The sequence below is a fragment of the Cyrtonyx montezumae genome, unplaced genomic scaffold (genome assembly GCF_038088225.1).
Source record: "Cyrtonyx montezumae isolate F1298 unplaced genomic scaffold, pur_monq_1.0 scaffold_18, whole genome shotgun sequence".
Lineage (NCBI taxonomy): Eukaryota > Metazoa > Chordata > Aves > Galliformes > Odontophoridae > Cyrtonyx > Cyrtonyx montezumae.
Window position 1 is genome coordinate 15,325,230 of NW_027071914.1, and position 20,465 is coordinate 15,345,694.

The window sequence follows — 20,465 nt, forward strand, 5'->3', positions numbered from 1 at the left end:
GGTAGAACACAACAACTGCGTGGGATCATCCACTCTGCACAAAACCAAAGTGACTGCCACCGAGGGCCGTGTGGCTCAGCACCGCAGGGTTTACCTGAGTTGGAGTCCTGCTGCTTTTCCCGTGTCCGTCTCTTCTTTTTCCCCTAGGAAAGCCAAGGAAAAGCCCATCAGTGCTCCCAGGGCTGGGGATGGATGAGGCCTTGGGCACAGCTGCTGTAGCCTGGGCAGGGCCGGCCTGGGCTCACACAGCCAGGGAAGTCCCAAAGCCACCACCAGGGTGAGCGTCCCCACATCCAGCACCGCAGGCATTAGGGCTCATCCAAGAGATCTGCACATCTGCGGGAGCTCAGAGTTGGAGCCACATCTCTGCTTCACCCCACTGCCTCCTCAGCTTTCCTCCCCCAGCTGAGGCCCCCATTTATACTGCAGCCTGCCTAAGAAGTTGCAGGAGAGAGCTGCAATGGATGCAGTTGCACACCGGCTCCCCCTTGCAGGACATTGGTCTGAACATCACCCGGCTCTCCCACTGTTCAAAGCACTGCAGGAGGTTCCACCTCAGAACTGTGATCCCCACTGCGTGTCATCACCAGGAGGAGCACCCTGATGTCACGTGGGAAAGCTTCACAAATCCCTGGGCACTTTTACAAGATACCCATCTCTCTACCCCCAGATTTCCCTCCCCAGTGACCTCAGGAAGGAGAGTACAGAGGGGCTGGGGCAAATCTGGCCGACGTGGGGAGCACAGCTCACAGGACTCCTCTGCCCTCTGTCTTTTGGTGTGACTTCTTGTGGTTTGAGTGAAGGTGGAAAGCTCTGCTCTGCGGTGAGCATTTCTTCGGTGTGGGAGCGACTCTATTTCCTGCCTAATCACCGAGTCACGTGCGGAGGAGGTGACCTACATTCCTCCTCTTCCTCCTCACCAGGGCTCCAGAGAGAACAGCAGCTCCTGCAGTGACCACGACTCGGAGCAGCTGCTCGTGAGTGCTGGAGCGAGAGCTGCTGTGCTCCGAGCCTGGGTGCTACTGGCTGGGAAGGGAGAACTCCTGGTGCTTCCCAAGAGGAGAGAGGCAGGAGGGATGGGATTTCCATGGAGGATGTACTTGGCTTGGAGGATGCCCAGCTCTCAGCACTGCTGCTTCCCTCCAGGGATGTCCAGAGGAGCATCCTTGGGTGCTGCCCCGGATTCTCCATGGGCATCCCAGGTCTCAGCCAGCTCCAATCCAGTAAAACTGCACGTGGCAGCCGAGCTCCCAGCAATTTACTTATTGCTAATCATCATGCCTACATAAGGACATTACTGATTGTGATTTCTGTCTATTTGAGGACGTCTTGAAGGATTCAGGGCTTTCTGAACAGTGCTTGAAGGAGAGCTCCAAGCACAGATCCAAGACAGAGGATGTGGCTGAGAGGGAACTCAAGGAGCCCTGGAAGGAACAGCAGAGCCCAGCGACGAGCAGACATCCGACAGCCTCCTGCACCCTGCCTCAGGTCTCCAACGAGCGCATTAGGCAGGGCTGTTTGCATGTGAGATCAAAACAGTTGAGAAAGCCACTAGGAAAGGCTGCATCCCATGCTTCTGCAGCACTGGAAGCTTGCTTATCGCTTTGCTGTTCAACTATTAACATAGCAAAGAGGAAATGAATTCTCTTCACCCTGACTTTTCAGTGCTCCACTGGTGAGCCCTGCACCTCGAAACGGGATGTGGCACGGAGAACACACCTCGCTGTGCTGTCCCTCTCTGCCTGCTATGGGAACTTTCCTTTTTCTCCCCTTTTGAATCTGGATTTTTAACATTCCCAACAGCATCCTTACTTGGGAATCAGCCTCTCCAAGGAGCTGTGGCCAGCTCGCAAACTGGCAGAGCAAGCAGTGCTGCTGTCTGCATTTGCTCCAGCTCCATTTGAATACTTTGAACGTGGTGTGCTTGGTTTCCTTATGCTCAGTGGGACCAACGTCCAGCAGGACAGGCGGTGGCTTGGTGACCGTCACCCTGCAGGGCAGCACAGGGACCCCAGGGCTGGGGCACAGCATCACTGCTGGGGGATGCAGCCCTACGTGGGGTCCCAGAGCTGACTGAGGCTGAGCTCAGCCCTCATCTCATGCAAAGCAGCTTCTCTTCTCCTGTTTTGCATTTTTAAACCTTGTTTTCCACGATTATTATGCTCCTGTCCACAGATGGAGCTTTCCAAACATCATTCATATCGCTTAAAAGCTCTCTTTTTCTGCTTCTGTTTCCTTGGGCACTAAGCAACAAAACCCTGCACACGACCAGAGTTACATCATCGTGCCACAGATGTGCCGTGAGGAGCAGCCGAAGCGGTGTTCAAACCAATGCCAAAATGCTTATAACTACACAAACCATCCCCTCCCGAGCAGCATTACCAGGGACAACCAGCACCCATTTCTTCCCCCCCCTCCCACCCCCCCATGGGTCATTTTGGGGCCACGTGTTTGGGGTGCAAGCTGCAGCAGCACTCACGTAGTTGTCCCTCGCGGACCAGCCGGGGTAGAGCTGCATGTGGAGCTGCCGTTCCTTGCGTGCCAGCTCGTAGTACTTGGCCTGCTCCTCCCGGGACAGCGCATGCCACTGCGGGGACAAGCACAGTGCTGAGCTCACTGCCCTGCTCTGCCACGGGGACACTGCACTGCAGGCTGTGCAGGGAGAGCATCCCAGTGCAGGTGCAGGGGATGGGGACGGCGTGCTGCAGCTGCTACAGGTCTTGTAGGGCACCCTGCAGCCACGGCATTGCTGCTGGGGTGCAAGATTTCCCTTTTCTCCCACTTTTGGGGCTCCCTGCCCGCTGCTCACAGCCTGAGGATGAGCAGTGCCTCCAAAAAACCCAAGATCTCAAGCTCTCCCCAGCTCCCCTCATGTCCGGAGGTGTCTGCACATCCCCCCCATCCTCAAGGCCCCCAGGGACCCCCTCCTGCCCTTACCCTCCTTCCCAGGATCTGGTTGATGGCCGCGCTCTCCTTCAGCGTGCATTCAGCAATGACCTTTGCCCGCATCTCTTTCATATACAACATGAAAGCATTCAGGGGCTTCTTGATAGTGGGCTTCTTGGCTTCCTTCTCTCTCTTTGGTTCTGGCTGAGGTTTCCTTGGTGGGGACAAAAGGAGCAGTCAATGCCAGAGCCACTCAGTGTCGCTCAGCATCAGCCAAGGCACACCGTGGCAATAGCACGGATCAGGAGCCCTGACCCGAACTCACATGTTGCGGTCGTAGTGCTCCATCTCCTGCTTGCCAGAGTGGGGCACGATGGCGGGGTGCGGGATGCCGGTGGTGTGCATGCCAGAGCCCAGCATCAGCGGGTGAGTGAACCTGCAATGGAGACGGGGTGAGCTGCACTCGTGGGGCAGTGGGTGCTGGGGGCCGTCCCTTGGTGGCTGTCCGGAGTGGCGGAAGCAGATGGCAAAGCAGAGGGCACAGAAAGCAGAACCAGGGCAGAACGGACCCAGGGGGGCTGCGTAGGACGGGAGTGGGGTTTTGGCATCAGTTTGTTTGTTCCCAGCTCTGCCACGGTGCTGCTCCCCGGTGCCCTGCCAGCAGGGCCCAGATCAAGGGCACTTTCAACCTGCGTTTCAGACACTCAGATCTCTGTTGTTGCAATATCTTATTAGCGCTGTAGGAAGAAAACAACAAACTCAACCCAACGTTTGGATTTGAGAGATTAGGACCACCCCACAGAAAAAGCATAAGTCTGAACATGAACTAACTGTAACTCTAGGAGGTGCACCTTGCCCGAGCAATGCTCTCCACCAACACAGGATGAGATCATCAGAGGTCTCGCTGCCTTTCAGGCCTCATTAGCTCCCTGGAGCTGCCAAGGGTAAAGCCAGAGCCGCCAGCTCTGCCAGGCTTGCCACGCTCTGACTGCAGCTCGAGAGGGCAGAATTGCCCATGGGAGGTGAACTGCTCGTTAGATATGCTGGCACAGAAAGAAAAGCTGTTTAATTTAATCCACCAGCACAGTCTGATCCTTATCTGGCCAGGTGTACTGCCTGTCTGCAGCAGCACTGCAAAACCCAGCCCCATGGGAGCAGGAACCCCTGTGCCACAGCTGGGGGCTGGGGGGCCCCAAAGGGAACCGTCAGCACATCCCTGCCCTGCGCCTTTGGGGCTGCAAGAAGTGGTGCCCTGAGAACGAGGTGGGCTGGCAGCACCCTCCTGCCCCTCTGCACAGATGGAGGTCTGCGTGGATGAGGGTCTGCATGGACAGAGGGCTTGCTCTCTCGTGGGAAGCCTTTGCTAACTTCAGGACAACACGAAGCAGAAGCAAAGCTGGTGCGGGAGCAGCTGGAGCAGGGGCACAGTGCTGCCCTGCCCACCAGCACACCCCGAGGTACCAGGCTCCGAGATTCCCAGCTATGGGGATGTGTTCTGCTCCCTGGGACGTCAGTGGGGCTGGGGTACACGTAACCACAAAGCAGACAAACTACGGAGAACAGAGCAGCAGAGATGCAGACGGTGCAGGATTGCTGCTCAGGGCTGGCGATGCTGCAGGAGCACAAAGCAGCCCCCGACCCCACGAGGGGCTGGAGCAGGCACAGGGCAGCACGGGGCAGGCACGGGCCGTGTGTCAGCTGCAGACCTCAGGCTCGTTTGGATGTGATGCCAGCAACCTGTCCTGCTTCTAAGGCTGAACCCGAGGAAAATGCACCGCTCTGCGCAAAACAAAACTCAGCGGTGCATCCAACACCACGGTCAGAGACAAGGGGCTTCACCCCTTTTTCCAGTGCTGTGCTGAAGGCAGAGCTCTCTGGCTTTGCTTTTTTGACCTGTGCTGATGACAGCCCAGTCGCTGGGCATCCTCCCTGGCCGCTCACTGCTCCTGGAGGCATCCGGGCACTGCCCCGACTCGCTGGGCTGCAAGCTGCTCCCGCACACACTGCAAGCTGCGGGCGCTCCTGGCCCCACATACTCACCTGGAGAAAGAAGCCCCAGCAGAAAGCGCTGACGAATACGGCTGTCTAAATCCACATGACGGGAGCGGATAGACAGACTGGCTCTGCCTGGGATCAGGAAGAAAGAGTCTATCAAGTACCCACAGCTGCGTGGCTGTTTCCTAAAGACCCCCTTCGCTAGCGGGGCTTGCAGCAGTGGGGTGCCGGAGGGGGCACTGTGGGGTTTGAGGTTTGCTCAGGGATCCACACCTGACCGCCCTCCGCCCCTGCCCTGAGAATCTATCTGGTATTCTGTTACGGTGCTGAACATGGAGGTGGGCACAAGAGATCAGAGATACTGCTATTGCACAGAAGAAATGGCTTGAAAAATAAGAAAACACTGTTTGGCCCAAAAGCTGAAGGCTGCTCAGTGCCTGTCTGCTGGCCCTGGGGGGATGCAGCTCCTCCGCCCCACACTGCCCACAGAAGTTTGCCTCTTGTTTGCAAACACACCCAAAGCCAGGTCCTGAGCTTCTTTTTAAAGTTGTTCTGTAGTGGGAACCGGGCACGCACCAAACCCGGAGCTGGGAATTGTTTTGGAGATAGTCAAATAAACCTGAAGGAAGTTCCTGGTTGCTCTCAGCACGGGAAAGCCCCCACGTTTTCATATGGAGATGGCTCCAACACACCTCGGTTTGCTCTGTCGGGCTGCCAGGAGATGCTCCCAGCCCAAAACCGCACGTGGAAACCCAGACGCCTGGGGAGGGCGAGACGGGATGGCCAAAGCCCAAAGCACTGAACCCCAAAGAGCAGCTGCACCGATGCTGCTCTGCTGCGACACACAGCACTGCCCTACAAATGGCACCAGCTCCTTCCAGCCCCAAGAACCCAAAGCCTCCAGGTACCACGGGCTGTGTTGTAACCACGGCCCCAATGCATCGCACAGGGGCTTTGTGGGGTTTCTGCTCTGCAAAGATGATGCCCCAGTGGTGGGAGTGGTGCTTGGAAAATGGAGTGATGTATGGGGCAGAGCAGCTTGCCCGCATCCCACTGTCCCCAGCAGACTGTCACCGGGCTACTGTCCCCGCTGGGAGCAAAGGAGAAGCTGCTGGCTGTGTGTGCTTCCCTCCTGTCCCCATCTCAGCCCTGGCTCTGAGCACTTTGGGGCTCTCTCCATGAATGTTGGGCAGGCAAAAGGGGAAAAGCTCTTCCAAACAGCACACGAGGGCGTGCTGCTCCACCAGGCTGGCTGCCCTGTGCTGCTTCCCAGCACGCCTGCTGCAGGGCGCCGGGCACAGCGCGTGCTGCCAGAGAGCAGCTCCTGCTGCAGCTGCCATGTCCTCAGCACCCGACCCTGTGGGGACACGGGCTCCTGCCTCACCCTGGCCACGTGCATGCTTCCTACAGCACACTCATGGCAGTGCCTGCTCCTCCTGAGGATGAATCACATCGTGTGAGGCGTTAAGTCATCGCCCGAGAGGAGCACATTTAGCACAGAAAGCAAAATGCCATCTCTTTGAAGCTGAGCTCTGTATCAGAAGCCTCAGCCTCTGTTTCCTTGTGGTTAAATGACTGGAATGCAAACTCCATAAGCCAACCAAAAAGCAAAAAAATAATATTTCACTTTGTGTTTGCACGTCTGGCAGTTTGGCAACACGCGTTCACACCTGGACGTCTCCAGAACCATAGGATCATTCAGGTTGGAAAAGACCTCTCGGATCCCCAAACCCAACCCCACCCCACCCACCGTGCCCCTAGGTGCCACGGCTCTGGGACACCTCCAGGACGGTGACTCCCCCGTCAGCACCTGATCGCTCTTCCAAAGAAACGGTTCCTGACATCCAACCTGATGTCCCCATGGCACCCTCCATCACCAGCTGCACGGAGCTGCCCGCTCTGTGCCCATGCAGGAGGAGGCAGCACCACCCCAGTTGCACACAGAGCCATAGCACAGCCTCCCTGCGACCTCACAATCCCCCACCCCACTCGGAGCGAAGCCCCACCCCATTGCTCAGCACGTGGAGGGGATGCAGTGGGGGTCTCAGAGCCGACCCCACGCGTCCCTGCACTCACCATCCCATGGAGGGCGTGATCTGGCCGACCCCAGCCGGGGGGAGCGGGTAGAAGCCGGGGATGTCAGAGGTCTGGGAAGGCCGGTGCACTGCTGGGAGAAGGGAGGAGGAGTGAGATGGAGGCAGTGCTGACATGAGCCCTCCCAGCCCCATCTGCTCCTGTGGGCAGTGGGGAATGCACATGGAAATGCAATGCTGTTTCCACAGCCCACAGCCCATCGAGCCCAGAAGCAACCAGTGGGGATGCTCCACTGGGGCTCCTCTGTTGGCGGATGCTCCAGCAGCATCACCACCAGCTCACCCAGCCCAGGAGAAGCAGGAATGCTTCACAGTTCGGTGTTTTTGCTCTCTGCCCTGCTCTGGGGGCATTCACTGCATGGGTGAGGAGCTGCAGCAGAGTGCAGACCCGGAGATCTGGGATATTCTCAGGATTTAGGAATAACATCACTGGATTTCAAATATCTCAGGAGGTGCTCACTGAAGTTGATATATAACTGAACCAAAGGGAAGATGTGACAGTGTGAGAATTTACCCACAGCAGCGCTCGGTTGGGTGGCCCAGTGAGAAACAAAGCCCAAACCTGCAGACCTCTCCCACCTGTGGGATCTCTGGCTCCTCTAACCTGGAAACCTGCACGCTGCCTTTCCAGGTGCTGAAATCTGCAGCTTGCTGAGCAAATTGCTAATAGATGAGTTTATGGCACTGGGATGTCAGACCCAGCAGCACTGTGGGCTCTGCTGAGCTCCACACCCCTCCAAGACACACTGACCCATTGCTGTGAACATGCTCAGTCCCACCTGAAACCCAGACCAGCTCTCTGCAAACATCTGAGGGATTCAAACAGATCTGCAGGGATTCTGCTGTGCTGACAGCAGGCTGAGCAAGGTCTGATTTCACTCTCAGCCTGCAGCCCACAAGGAGAGGTGGTGGGGGATGAGTTCCCATGTGCACAGCTCGGGTTTGACCTACATGTGCTGTACTTCCCTCTGCAGCCCCACCGGGGTTGGCGCGTGCCGGACACGCACAGGTCCACCCAGCACTCAGACACCGATCCTATTTAGTCAAAATATTTCCTGTTTCAAGCATTTCTTTTCTCAAAATGACAACCTGGCAGCACTTTGGGTATGAGTCAAAGGAAAGATGACTTTCCATTTTCTGGCTGACTCTCACACATCACCCCGCAGGCTCTGCTCCGGCTCTCGGCTCGCGTGGCTGCTGTGGCCGAACTCCCACTGCGGTGTCAGCCCTGCCCGAGCAGTGCCCGGCACTCTGCTCCCCAAAACAGAGGGATTTGGGGTTACCTTGCTTCTGGCTGATGTCGGCAGGCAGGTGGGGCGAGTGGGAACCGTGGCTGAAGTGGTCGTTGCTGTAGGGGATGAGTGGGGTGAGCGGGTGCACTCCATGGGACGGCTGCACGACGGGAACTTTGTTGGACTGCAAAGAGAAGGGAGGAGGGGGCTCAGGGCTGGGCTGTGCTGCTGGAAGGAGGGCTGCAGCAGCCACTGCCCTTCTCTGCTTCGACACATCCTGCAAGAAATGCCCCACATGAAGCAGCAACAACAGCTGTCGGTGATGGCAGATCAGCCCGAATAACACAAAGCTGTCAAAGTCCAGAAGAATTGTTATTTTTTCTCTAATTCATTTCCAGTATCATTTATCCCCAGATGAATGCTGACAGCATGTTACCCAGTGCACTGCTCCTGTTATCTGCTGCCCACACACACACACACACACACACACAGTCCCTTGTGCTGCTTTGGTTGAAGCCGGACTTTCACATCCTGCACATTCACTCTGAGAGTTGTGCTCGGGGCTTTGCAGCACCGTATGCACACACCTGTGCACACACTTGTGTGCAAAGCCATGCATGTATCCATGCACACACCCACGTGTATGTCCACGTACATGTGTCTGGGCACACACCCATGGGCACACTTATCCATGCACACCTCTATGCACACATCTGTGCACACACCTGTACACACAGCTGTGCCCATGTGTGCACCCTGCCCTGCTCCCTGCATGCCCAGCTTCACCCAGGATTGCCTTTAAACCCACACTGCCTTCCCCCCTGTGCCATGGCAGTAACATTTGTCCCAGATAACTCCAAAAGGAGAACCAGGAGTGGCAGAACTGCAATGGGGGGAGACAAGAGTTGGCTGGCAGCTGCTTGGCTCAGCTGTTGTCCCATTGGGGCACCTCCAGAGCACCGCCACTGCTTTCTGACAGCTCATCTCAGACCTCTGGGTTGATTCACTGCTCCCTTTCACTTGGGTCATGATTTTGCTCAGACAGAGCAGCGTGAAGCCCCGCAAGCTCCAAGGAGGAACCCTGCAATGGGAAGGATGGGGATGCTGTCCTCCATTTGACTTTGCTTGTGCATATGAAAATCAAGAGGCTGCAGGTTTGGAGGTATTCAAGAATAGGTGAGAAACCAAACTCCTGATGTGAACCAGGTGCATGTTCTCTATGTGTGCCGGGACACAGCAGGGACCGTGCCCCCTCCCAGCTCAAGACACCTGGTCCTGAGGTGCCACCATGTCCCTATGGTACCACCAGGACCCAGTGCCCCAGCTCCCCACGCACCCAGCACCGTGCAGCCATGGAGCTGCTGCCCACTGCCCTGGTGGGATGCTGAACACGAAGAGGAAAGGCTGTGAGGAGGAAGCTCCCACCTGGCAGCAGAAAAGCAGTTTCAGTATCTGATGAGCAAGGAGACAATGCAGCTGTGCTAATTGTTAAGGGACTAATTGCTGGCAAGGCAAAATGAGGAGACCTCACCATTCACACACAGATGTCTGATTGTGATGGAGGCTCGAGGTGAGTGGAGGAACTCACTTCTGGCTGAGCAGAACTATGCCAAATTCATCTTTTTTTTTTAATGAAATGCAGCTTTTTCATTAGACAAATGGTGGTACATTGTAATCAGAAGTTTTCTGGAAAGCACCTCATGGCAGCAGGTGTTTTGACTCATTGTTGAAGATGGAGATATCTCACCACAGCACACCAAGAGCAAGCACTCTGCTGCCTTGCAAGAGCTCCAAGTTCGGAGCTAATCCCAGAAAAATGCAGCAGAGATCAAATGGGAAATGGTTTCCGACCAGAAGAGGGGAGATTTAGAAGATGTTTGTTACACTGAGGGTGGTGAGGCACTGGCACAGGCTGCACGGAGAGGGGTAGGTCCCCATCCCTGCAGACAGCACAGGTCAGGCTGTGGGGCTCTGAGCATTGAGCTGTGGGTGTCCCTGCTCACTGTGGGGAGTGGGACCACGTGGCCTTTAGAGGTCCTTTCCAACCCAAACCAAGCTGTGATTGTATGACTGTATGGTTAAAACCCAGAATTAGTGTGAAATGGTCAAAACTAAGAAATGTTGTGGGCTAAAATATCAAGAATATTGGGTTTGGCTGTGAAAATATTAGAAAAAATACAGAGATGGTTTTCTGCTTGGATTAGTTTAGGAGAAGAAAAGGATTTTTTAAGAAAGAAGTGATGGGTAAAGCACTCCTTACTACAGCTGCAAGCATTCCAGCACCCAGCCAGTGCTGCTCCAGGGTCACCACTGGGTGAGATTTGGAGTTAATTTTGGGGTAGAAGATCAGAACTCAGAAATCAGAACTAAACCAAAGCAGTGCGACCCCAATGCCCCCCACCACGTGGTGCCCAAGGAGTGAAGAGCTCTGGATGGACTTTGGTGGTCTCCCACTGAGCAGGCAAGTCTCACAGGGAACCCCACAGGCATGGGGAACCCTTACACAAAGGGGACCTGAGAGACAAGGGAGACTGTGGACCCCATGCACAGCGGGGCCTCTTAAGAGACCCAATGTAACGAGGGGACCCATGCACACAGGGGACCACATATACACAAGGCGCCCTATGCACACAGTGTGCACAGGGGACGTTGTTCATACTGGGGTCCCCATACACTTTGGGAGCTGTGGGAGGGGGCAGCCCTGTAACCCCCCCGCAGTGCCCCCTCACCCAGCTGGCAGTGCAGACCCGACCCCGCAGCGCAGCACCCGGAGCACTGTGGTTTGCAGCGCCGGTGGGGAGCGGAGCCACAGCGGGGCCAGATCACTCCCAGCACTTTCAAACAGTCCCACACTGCTGGCCCCAAAAAGAGTGAAATGACAAAGCTGTGCGGCGTGGGGCGGGCAGGAGGGGGTGCACCGGGGTCTGGGCATCCCCAGCTGTGTGCATCAGCACCAGGAAACCGCTCGCAGCAAAGCGTCAGGGGGAGCAGCCAGGAGTCAGCCCCGTGCGCTGCCCTCAACGTCACTTCTCAGAGAGAGAGATGAGTCTACACGTCGGCTACGAAAAACAAAACCTACGGAGCTCGCTGCTGCTGATTCAATGAGGAATTCATTCCTTTTCTCTGCAGAATTAGTCACTGTGCCGCAGAGACAGAGGTGGCAGGGCAGGCTGCTGCGAGCCAGCATCGCTGCGGGAGCTGCTCTGTACCAGCTATGCCTCCTGCTCCCTATCCAAACATCCACTCAAATCAGCAAACAGGGGCCGGGAGCATCCTGCAGGGTGGCATCATTGATGGGGGACTCAGGGTTGCACTTTGGGGATGAGACCTGGAGAGCTCTGCAAAGCTTCAGGGCACCTCTGCATCCTGAGCAAACCTCCCACTTTGGGGCAATGTGAATAAACCTAACGCAGCCCCTGCTTCCCTGCAGGGCCACACCAGCACGTGCTGCAATGAAACCTCAACACCTCTGCACGCGCCGGGCCCAGCAGCAGCTGCTCCTTTCCCCTCACAGTGCTGTTTCTCTTTTCTCACTTTTGCTGCAGACACATTGCCTTGCCACTGCTGCAGTAGAAAGGAAGAAGGGAAAGTTAGAGCCACCCACGTCGGCACTGCCCTCACCCCACAGCAGCTCCGGAGTCAGCAGGGCCACACTGCCCCGTGGGGATGGGCACTCATGGGAGCTGCCCCGACCCCATCCCCATCTCATGGCACACACAGCATCACAGAACCATGGGGGCAGGAGGGGACCTCTGCACAGCCCCCAGTCCAACCCCCACTTGAGAGTCCCTGGGCTCTCCCCAGCAGTTCCCATCTGCCTGGAGCTGGGGAGCCCCGCTCTGTGTGCAGTGCTCCAGACGTGCCCTTCCCAGGACAGAGCAGAGGGGAGGAGACCCTCCCTCACCCGCTGGCCATGCTCTGTGCTATGCACCCCAGGGCACCATCGGCCTTCTTGGTCACCAGGGCACACTGCTGGCTCATGGTCAACCACTGGTGAACTGGTCAACAGTTGGCCACCAGGACAGCAGGTCATTCTCCAGCAGCTCAGCCCCCGGTCTGTACTGCTGCTTGCAGTCACTCCTTGCCCTGCATGGCCCATGGAGGGGAGCATCCATTTGATTCCTTCAAAGCCATTAATTCTGCACGCAAATAGCAACAAAGGAGCTCAGTGCAGAAGGACAAACAGAGGGAAATAACTTCAATAATTTCAGAAGCCTCAGTGACTTGCTTGTTGCAGATCTGGGATGTGGCCTGGTGCTGCTGGCACGAGAGCCTCGTGCTCCCCAGAATCACTGCAGATGCTCAGCACCAGGTCCTGCAGCTGCTGCTGCTGTTGGCTTTAAGTGGCAAGGTTTATTGTTTTTAAGTTCAGCCCTGTGGGGGAAATGGCTGAGCTTTACACCGTTTACGGGCACAGGAAGAGCCGTTTCGCTTCTCAAGTATTTATCTTCTAAGAGAAAGATGTAGGTGGTTCTTCACGACAAAAAATAAAGGCATGGAAAAATAGAATTAAAAGTGCTCTTGGGGTGACAGAGGGCATACAGCTCTGCCCCAAACCAGAGAAATCCCCCGAAAAAACAAACGTGTGGCATCGCTGCCTGAGGATGCCACCCCATGTGGGAGGGGACACCTCTGCCCAGAGCTGGTCCCCACTCCCAACCCCTCCAGCCCTGGGACACGGCCCCACAGGGCCCCATTGTGCTGCTCCCCGCAGCGGTTCTGCGGAGGGGGCCGGGTGCTGCAGGGCCGGTGTTACTGATAACCTGCCATGGCTGCAGAGCCCAGGGCACGGCCGTGACCCCGTGCTGATACCATCTGACCTCCTTTAGCTTCTCGAAGGTGAGCAGTCGCATCAATACCCAGAATTAATCAGGACAATGTCCAAGGGGGGTGAGGGAGGGGTGTGCAGCACAACCACATGTGACAAACCATGGGCAAAACCCGGACCCAAAGGCGTCCGTGGGCTGCAGTGGTGCCCAAAATGGGGCCAGATGGGGGCACCCCCAGTAGGGGGATGCATGGCCCCGAGTGCCAGCCATGCAGCAGCCGTGCCCTGGGCTCTCCCGCAGGGCTGCAGCTGTGTGGCTCTTTGCTTCCTTTCCATTTCAAGGCAAAAACAAAAACATCTACTTGAAAGAGGGGAATTAAGAGATGAAAACAAAACACACACACACACACACAAAAAAAAACTCGGATGTGATTGAAGGCGTTTCAATTCCCCCAAGATCAGAGGGCTGAAACCTGCCCCTCCGTGCTGAGAGTGGCTGTGCTGCTGTCACCACACTGCCCAGCTCCTCGTGCTGGGTGCTGTGCTGCTGGGCTGTTGTGTTGCACGCTGTTGTGCTACGCTGTGTTGTGCAGAGCTGCACTGCATTAAGCTATATGCTGTGTTATGCTCTATGTTATGTTGGAGCTTATGTGAGATTGTATGTCGTTGCTTTCTGTGATGCTATGCTAATGTATGTTATGCTACGTGATGCTGTATGTTAAATGTTATGCTGTGCTATGTTCCGCCATGTGATGCTACGTCATGTTCAATGTTATGCTCTCTCATGTTATGTATATTACATCGTATGTATACGTTACATGCTAGAGCATCACGTGATGTTATGTGTGCATGCCAGACAGAAGGAATTCGTCCCCCTAACGCTTAATGCCCCTTCTCCCTCTGACAGCCACCAAGCGTTACTGTGCAGGGCGAAGCAAACATTTTAATTCCAACGTGGCATTTATCTTCCAGTCAGATTCTGGACAGCCCCCGACCCACGCCAGAGCACGCTCCCCCGTTTGGGTCCTTCTCTGATCTCTTCATGTGCACGGCTGCGTTAAAACCTGGGCTTGGTGGATTTGCATATAATTAGGCAGCAGGGGAAATTAATAGGGAATTGAATGGGTTTTTCCTCTGCCCAGCTGATGTTTGTATGAGATTAAAAAGAAGTGATTTTTTTTAATTACTGCAAAGAGGTATTAAATATTATTTAACCTCTTTTTGTTGGGGGGGAGGGAAGCAGACAGAGGGAAGAAACAAACTTATCCGTATGGTAATGAGTGCCTCCTATCGTGGGAAGCAAATATCACTGTAATTAGGATTAAAAAGGAATCCTAATTAATCTTGTCTTGCCACTTGACTCCTGGAAGTTCCTTAACTGTTACCTCCAATGAAACGGAGACCGGGGAGCAGCTCATCCCCCAGGCTGCCTGGCCAGGGCTGGTGGGATGTGGCCCCACCAGGCTCAGTTTCAGCAGTGCACTGCAGTATGGGGCAGGGACACAGGAGGACACCCCCACCCTGTGCCTGGCTGCTGCTCTGCACAGACTGCCATGGGTGGAACGGAGCCGTGCACAGCCCGGCTCGGCCGTCAGCTCTCGTCACAGCCTGTTTTTCAGGTACTGAGATGCTCAGACCATTGCATCAGATTTTACTACGTGAGTGGATGCTCATGTGATTATTTCCATCTCTGGGTCTCCAGCATGGAAACCAGACTTTGGACTTCAGACCCTGGCTGAAGGTCTTCTGCTCAGTTTTGGCTCTGTGGCCACATGCAGCACGAGGTGACGCCATCAGCCAGCACTGCCACCAGACCAGCAGTGAGACACAGCAAACTGCAGCTCCTCCCCGTGTGGTGCTAAGCAATAAAGCACAAAGGAATGCTGCTGCAGCCAGGACGGTGTCCCAGCCTACTTCCATCACCTCCAGGATGAGCTTGGCTACAGCTCGACGTGAATGGCAGCCTGGGATAGCACGGTCAGGACAGGGAGCAAAGAGGTTCACTCTGAAAGCAGAGCCCAGCACTGGGTCGCGCTTCACGCCAGCGATCAAACGCTCACGAGGCGGCAGCGATCAAAGGCTTCGCGCCGAAAAAATGAGAGAGTCACAATTTCATATGGTTTTGATGAGAAAAATAATGGATGAAACTTCGCTCTTTCAACTTGGTTTTGCTTTGAGTTTGGGCTCCGGCTGCTTCCGAAAGGCGATGGGCGCACACCCGCGAGACACGAGGACGTGGAGCTCACCATGGGTCCGTCTGCTTCGGGGTTGGGAATTTCATGCAACACCATTTATTTTCATCTCGAAACACAACTTGTGGGAACCACAGCTCTTGGCAGGACGCAGTTTCACCCAAGCACAATGGTCTGGGTCCTGTTCTGTGTCTGCTGCTGCCACAAGGCATGAGTTTCTGGCAGAGACCCTCCCCGAGCTGGCCCCTGACCCACACAGCTGCCCAACGCAGCCATTCTGCAGCACAGCCCTCATGCTTCACTCCCTTGCAACGTCCTCTGCCTCATTACGATAATTGACAGCACTATTTGCTGAATGATGAAACCGAGGTTACACAGAGGATCATTACACTACAAAACACAGCTGCCACACCTCTGTGCACGCAGCCTCCGCATGCCTACAGCGCAATATCGCACTGCAGGAATGACCCAGGTCCTGGCAGGATGTCTGCGTGTCCCACATCTGCTTTTTGGCAGCTGGGAATGAAAAACTGCTGCTGCTGCTGCTGCAGGGACCCACGCACAGAGGTGTCCTCTCTTAGGACACCGCACTGTCTGACCTAACCCTGCACTACTCATGACCATGTCTGATTGAAGCACTGCTCCGTGGCTTCAGGATTTATGCTTTTCCCCGTAAAGTCTGCAATTCAGAAATAAACTCGTCTAACCCACAGTCACCACCTAAGCTGCTGAGAACACAAACAGTAAAAACTGTGCAGATTCAGCAGAACAGCAGCAAGATATTGAAGCACACAGGGCACTTCTCTACCGCAATCCTCATCAGAGACAGTGAGAGCTTTTCCACTGCTCAGTCTCACTGAGGGTTGTGCACTTCTGAGCGCAGAGGGGGGATGTGGAGTGGCTGTTAGGAGGACAAGTTGGGGCTGGTACTGCTGCCCAGAGCTGTGCTGCCCCAGCCCTGCAGGTCCCCACAGCCGTGGATGGGCCCTGGGCAGCCCGAGCTGGGGCAGCCAGCCATGCAGGGAGGGGCCGGGGCTCTGAGGTCCCTTCCAGCCCAACCGTGCTGTGATCCTCCGGGTCTGTGATCTTTAAGGACCCTTCCATCTCAAGCCACTCTATGATTCTTTCCAGCACTGGCAGACTTTCATTCAGGGCAAACAGGGAAAACAGCCTATGCTAGTGGCCTGTCTGTCAGCAGGTACTTCACCTGCAGCATCCTGTGCATGAACTCACAGCACTTTCAATTGGGCACTCCGGGTCCACAGCGAGGTGTGGGGCAGACACACAGCCTCTAGATGGAGCAGAGCACAGCTCCGGAGCGGCAGACGACAGGAGAACCACAACCACATCTGCCACGCGCTGCAGTGTGCAGGCCCTCACTTATGTCAGCAGCCCACTCACTGCCGGACCCACGCACATGTTGGCACAGCTGTTGGGGTGCAGGATACGTCCCACTTCCACGCATCCCCCGGGGCTTCCCACGAGAGCAGTGCTCGCTGTGCCTGTATCTCTGCATCCATCTCACTGCCCCCGTGCAACTGTCCTGCATTCACAGCGGGCTGTGCTCAGCCCAAGGATTTAACAGGGACAGTGTTTCTAACTGAGAGGTGCCTGCTAGGGCGGAGCCCTCTTACCTCCTGCATCTGAGCAGGCTCACTGCTGCTGTGATGCTCACAAAGCACACTGTAAGCACTCTATAACTCCCAATACACCACATGATGTTATGATGCGGAATATCAGTAATACAACAAAAATCATAAAACCATAACATGCTCACAGAAGGGCATTTTGTGTAAATAATGACCTAGTTTACACATTTTGCATTAACAAAAACCCCAACTATTCCTTAATATATAGACACTATACATATAAATTTTATACTTCTTTGCAAAATGTTTACCAAAATATGCCTAAAACATTTCTGCACATTTCCATGGTACAGCAGAATCATTCAGGTTGGAAAAGACCTCTCAGACCACCAAAGCCAGCCCCACCCCTCCCACCGTGCCTGCTGACCCCATTCCAGGGGGCAGCCCCACAGAAGGCCTCCATGGCCCACGGTCCCACCTGTGCCTGTGCAGTCCTGGGGCAGAAGGGCTGTGCCCTGCTCACACGTGCAGCAGGTCTGGGGATGCAGGTGGAGGGCAGCTGTGCCATAAGACCGAATGATCACACAGGCATCACTGCCATCGGCAGGCTGGGGATGAGGAGCTCAATGAAGGAGGGCAGCCTGGCCCTGGGATCAGACCTATCGGACACAATCCCCCCGCCTCCTCCTTTTTTTAATAGATATATAAAGTATTAATATTTTAAATTACTATAATTTGTGCTTGGGACTAATGAATCATAATTATTCAGCCAAAAACAAATTGTAGTCTGGGATTTAATCCCTCCTATCTACTCTATCTACTGCAACCAGCTCCCGGTGATGGCAGAGCACAGCCATCAGATCACCAGGACCGATGCTCTGCTCTCCTCTCCCGTGGGTGCTCTCGGGATCCCCGCAGTGCTCTCACACGGTGCCCCAGGGCTGACTGCCATGACATCTGGCAGCTGCAAACCTTCTCAGGTGTTTGCTGCTCGCCATAAGCGCCGTGAGCTGCGGTTCGGGTTTGGTTTTTTTTCCACATCAGCAGAACGGAGCTGATGTGAAAAGGAGCGATGCGTTTGGGAGGAGCTGAGCGGGGCCGGCACTGCCTGCAGACAGCCCCCGTGCCACAGGTCTCAAAGGAAGGGGCGGGTTTTGCCGCAATGGAAGACGCTGTGTAATTATGGGATGGCAGCAGATTCAGGGTAGGGAAATGCAATTCCAGCAGCAGGGAATGACAACCTCTGCTCTGTGCATGGGTGGCAAAGGGTCGATGGCCGCATGCAGTGACCAGGCCGGGGCTGTGCCGGACCCCCAGCCCTCGGAGCAGAACACCCTTTGCCTTTTTCTCACTGTGGGAAAAAATTCCCAAGGAGACCAAGAACAGTCCATGGACTTCCAGCTCATTGCGAGGAGCGGGATGATGGGTGGGATGGGGCGGGGGGCTCGGGGGCACCGAGGGGGTTCCACATTTCACAGGGTACTAAAAGAAACTGCCTGCGAACTCGGCACCTCCGAAGGCACCCATTTGTAAAATGGGAAGAAACAGAAATAAAATAATTAAGCAACGCAAATGGCAGCCAACAGACTGCTCACCTAGCATTTTCCCACCTCAGGCAGGAGCTCTGATTAATGCTAATTAGCTTATCTTCACATTAGATCCTGATGATTCATCACTTACTACCCTAGGAATTATGACGCACTGGGGAGAGATATATTTGTAGATTCCATGGGTGTATGCCATGTCTGGAACACTTAAATGATTTTGGCAAGAAAAGGGACCAACCACAAGCCCAGCTAATCAAACCAGCGTTTCTCAACCTACACCTTCCAGTAGTTACAAAAAAGATGCAGAGTGAAGACAAGACGAAGGCACTGAAGATGAATTTATCAGCTCATCAGTGGTGTACAATCTCTCCAGAACAAAGGGCCCTACGGGCACCCTGCCAGCAGCCTGTGGCTGCTCCTCGTTTGCATATAAATTTAAAAAGAATTTTAATCAGTGTTAAATGCACATGATTATTTTTTATTTATAGCTGAAAGTAGGTGTACACGGCGCTTTATAAAACACAGAGAAAGAAAGAGCACCTTTGGGAGCCTGAGTGGGAACGGATGGGAGAAGCTGTGAGTGCGGAGCAATGGGACTTGGCTCTGCAGCTCAGCGGCCGTGGGGCAGCAGGGATGGGAGGGTGCTATGTGACGTCGGGTTGGGAGGATGTTCTTCCAGCTGTGCCTCCCTCCAGATGTGCAGGGATGGCTGCTCCCCTGCTCGCCTGGCTCTGGAAAGGCAGAGCAGCGTTTCCCCACGGAGCATTGCTCAGGGGCTGTGACTCGGGGACATTCAGGTCTGGGTGGGCCGTGCCTCACGTGGCTTTGTGTTCAGCTGCATGCAAACAGCCTGGAGCTGCTCGTGTTCTTCTGATAGGTTTTGAACTGCTGATTACATAAATCCCAAAGCTCCTTTTTATATGTAAAACAGGAGTAGCTGTCATACCCAGATTTCTCAAGCGTTTGTCACTGAGCTGCAAAGAGGGAGAGGTCACCTCCTGTGCTCCCCACACCTGGCAGCTGCCTGCACCCAACACAGGCTGAGGAGAAAGCTGCCTTCTGCTCTGAAGACTCAGCTATCATTCAAAAGCAATGAGGAGTCATGATACAGAAGAGATCAAAGAGTTATCTGCGAGCTCTAGAGCTATTATTGGATACTGCACCTCCTCACTCAAAACACTTTTTACCTCTGCTGGAATTCAGAAGAATTTCCTCAGAAACAGATCTCTGCTCCAGTGCTGAGCTGCAACCCATCAAAGCACCTCATTTACAGAAGGTTAATTAAGGAAACTGTTCTAGCTCAGTCATCTCATGGTGACATCAGATACGCTTCCCTGAAGCCTGTTTTTTTCCAAGGAAGACTTTTGTCAGACCATGCAGCTACAGTACCAGTTGTTGCCTTATCCCCGTGATGGAAGCCCAGGCAATGTGGGCAGGACCCACTGCTTGGGAAAGCTTCCTCAGTGCCCACAGCACTTTGCCTTTTGTCCTGCCTCGTGGTGAAACCCTAAACTTGGAGAATCCTACACCCAACCAACATTTTTCCATATATCAAATCTATCAGTGTGTATCCTTCAGGCCCTGCCGAATTCATTCCTTGTTCTTGGCCACCTCTGTTTGCCATCTCGAAACTTGTTCCAGCCCTAACTCTGGCTCTAAGCCCCTCCAGGAGCCCTGGCCACACCTCACTCCAAACCCAGGACCCTAATGACTCCAGATGTTGCTGTAGGCAGTCTGAACAAAGCTCATGTCCTTATGGCTTGGCTGACTGTTTCGGATAAGGTTAGTATCTGACAAGGAGGGGGTGATGGTTTTGGGATTGGAGTAGGTGCTGGAGTTGTAATTCAGGTGCACTCAGGATAAAATTGTGTCACTGGAAGATTCAGTAGAGGCTCATGCGAAAAAAAAGGGGAGAGAACATGGAGCTCTCCGAGCTCATTTTCTCCTGAGACAGGTGATGGCAAAGGGTGCTGTCCCAGAGGGGAGATTGCACCAAAACTGAAAGCTCATGTTGGGTGAAACTGTGACTCCTTTGAAAACTGGGGTCACTGGGAGCCCAGGAGCAGTGAAAGGGCTGAGGCTGGAGTTTGATTTCAGCAGGTTATATGGCAGAACATGCTGCTGCATTGGGAGCCAACATTCATCTCACATTAATGATTATCT

The 20,465-nt window shown here is 54.6% G+C and overlaps 1 protein-coding gene across 6 annotated transcripts in view; it reads right to left on the reverse strand.

The window, feature by feature from the left end:
• TCF7 (transcription factor 7) overlaps window positions 1–20,465 on the reverse strand; it is a 50,799-nt gene that overhangs the window by 3,662 nt on the left and 26,672 nt on the right. For 3 of the 6 annotated variants that reach the window (XM_065734881.1, XM_065734878.1, XM_065734876.1), the window contains exons 4-10: window positions 8,258–8,390; window positions 6,958–7,048; window positions 4,927–5,013; window positions 3,212–3,322; window positions 2,938–3,100; window positions 2,480–2,587; window positions 95–143 (exon numbers count right to left, since the gene is read on the reverse strand). In XM_065734881.1, coding sequence (XP_065590953.1) covers window positions 95–143; window positions 2,480–2,587; window positions 2,938–3,100; window positions 3,212–3,322; window positions 4,927–5,013; window positions 6,958–7,048; window positions 8,258–8,390 — 742 coding nt within the window. The remainder of the gene's footprint in view (window positions 1–94; window positions 144–2,479; window positions 2,588–2,937; window positions 3,101–3,211; window positions 3,323–4,926; window positions 5,014–6,957; window positions 7,049–8,257; window positions 8,391–20,465) is intronic. The other 3 variants (XM_065734880.1, XM_065734879.1, XM_065734877.1) reach the window with 2 other exon arrangements.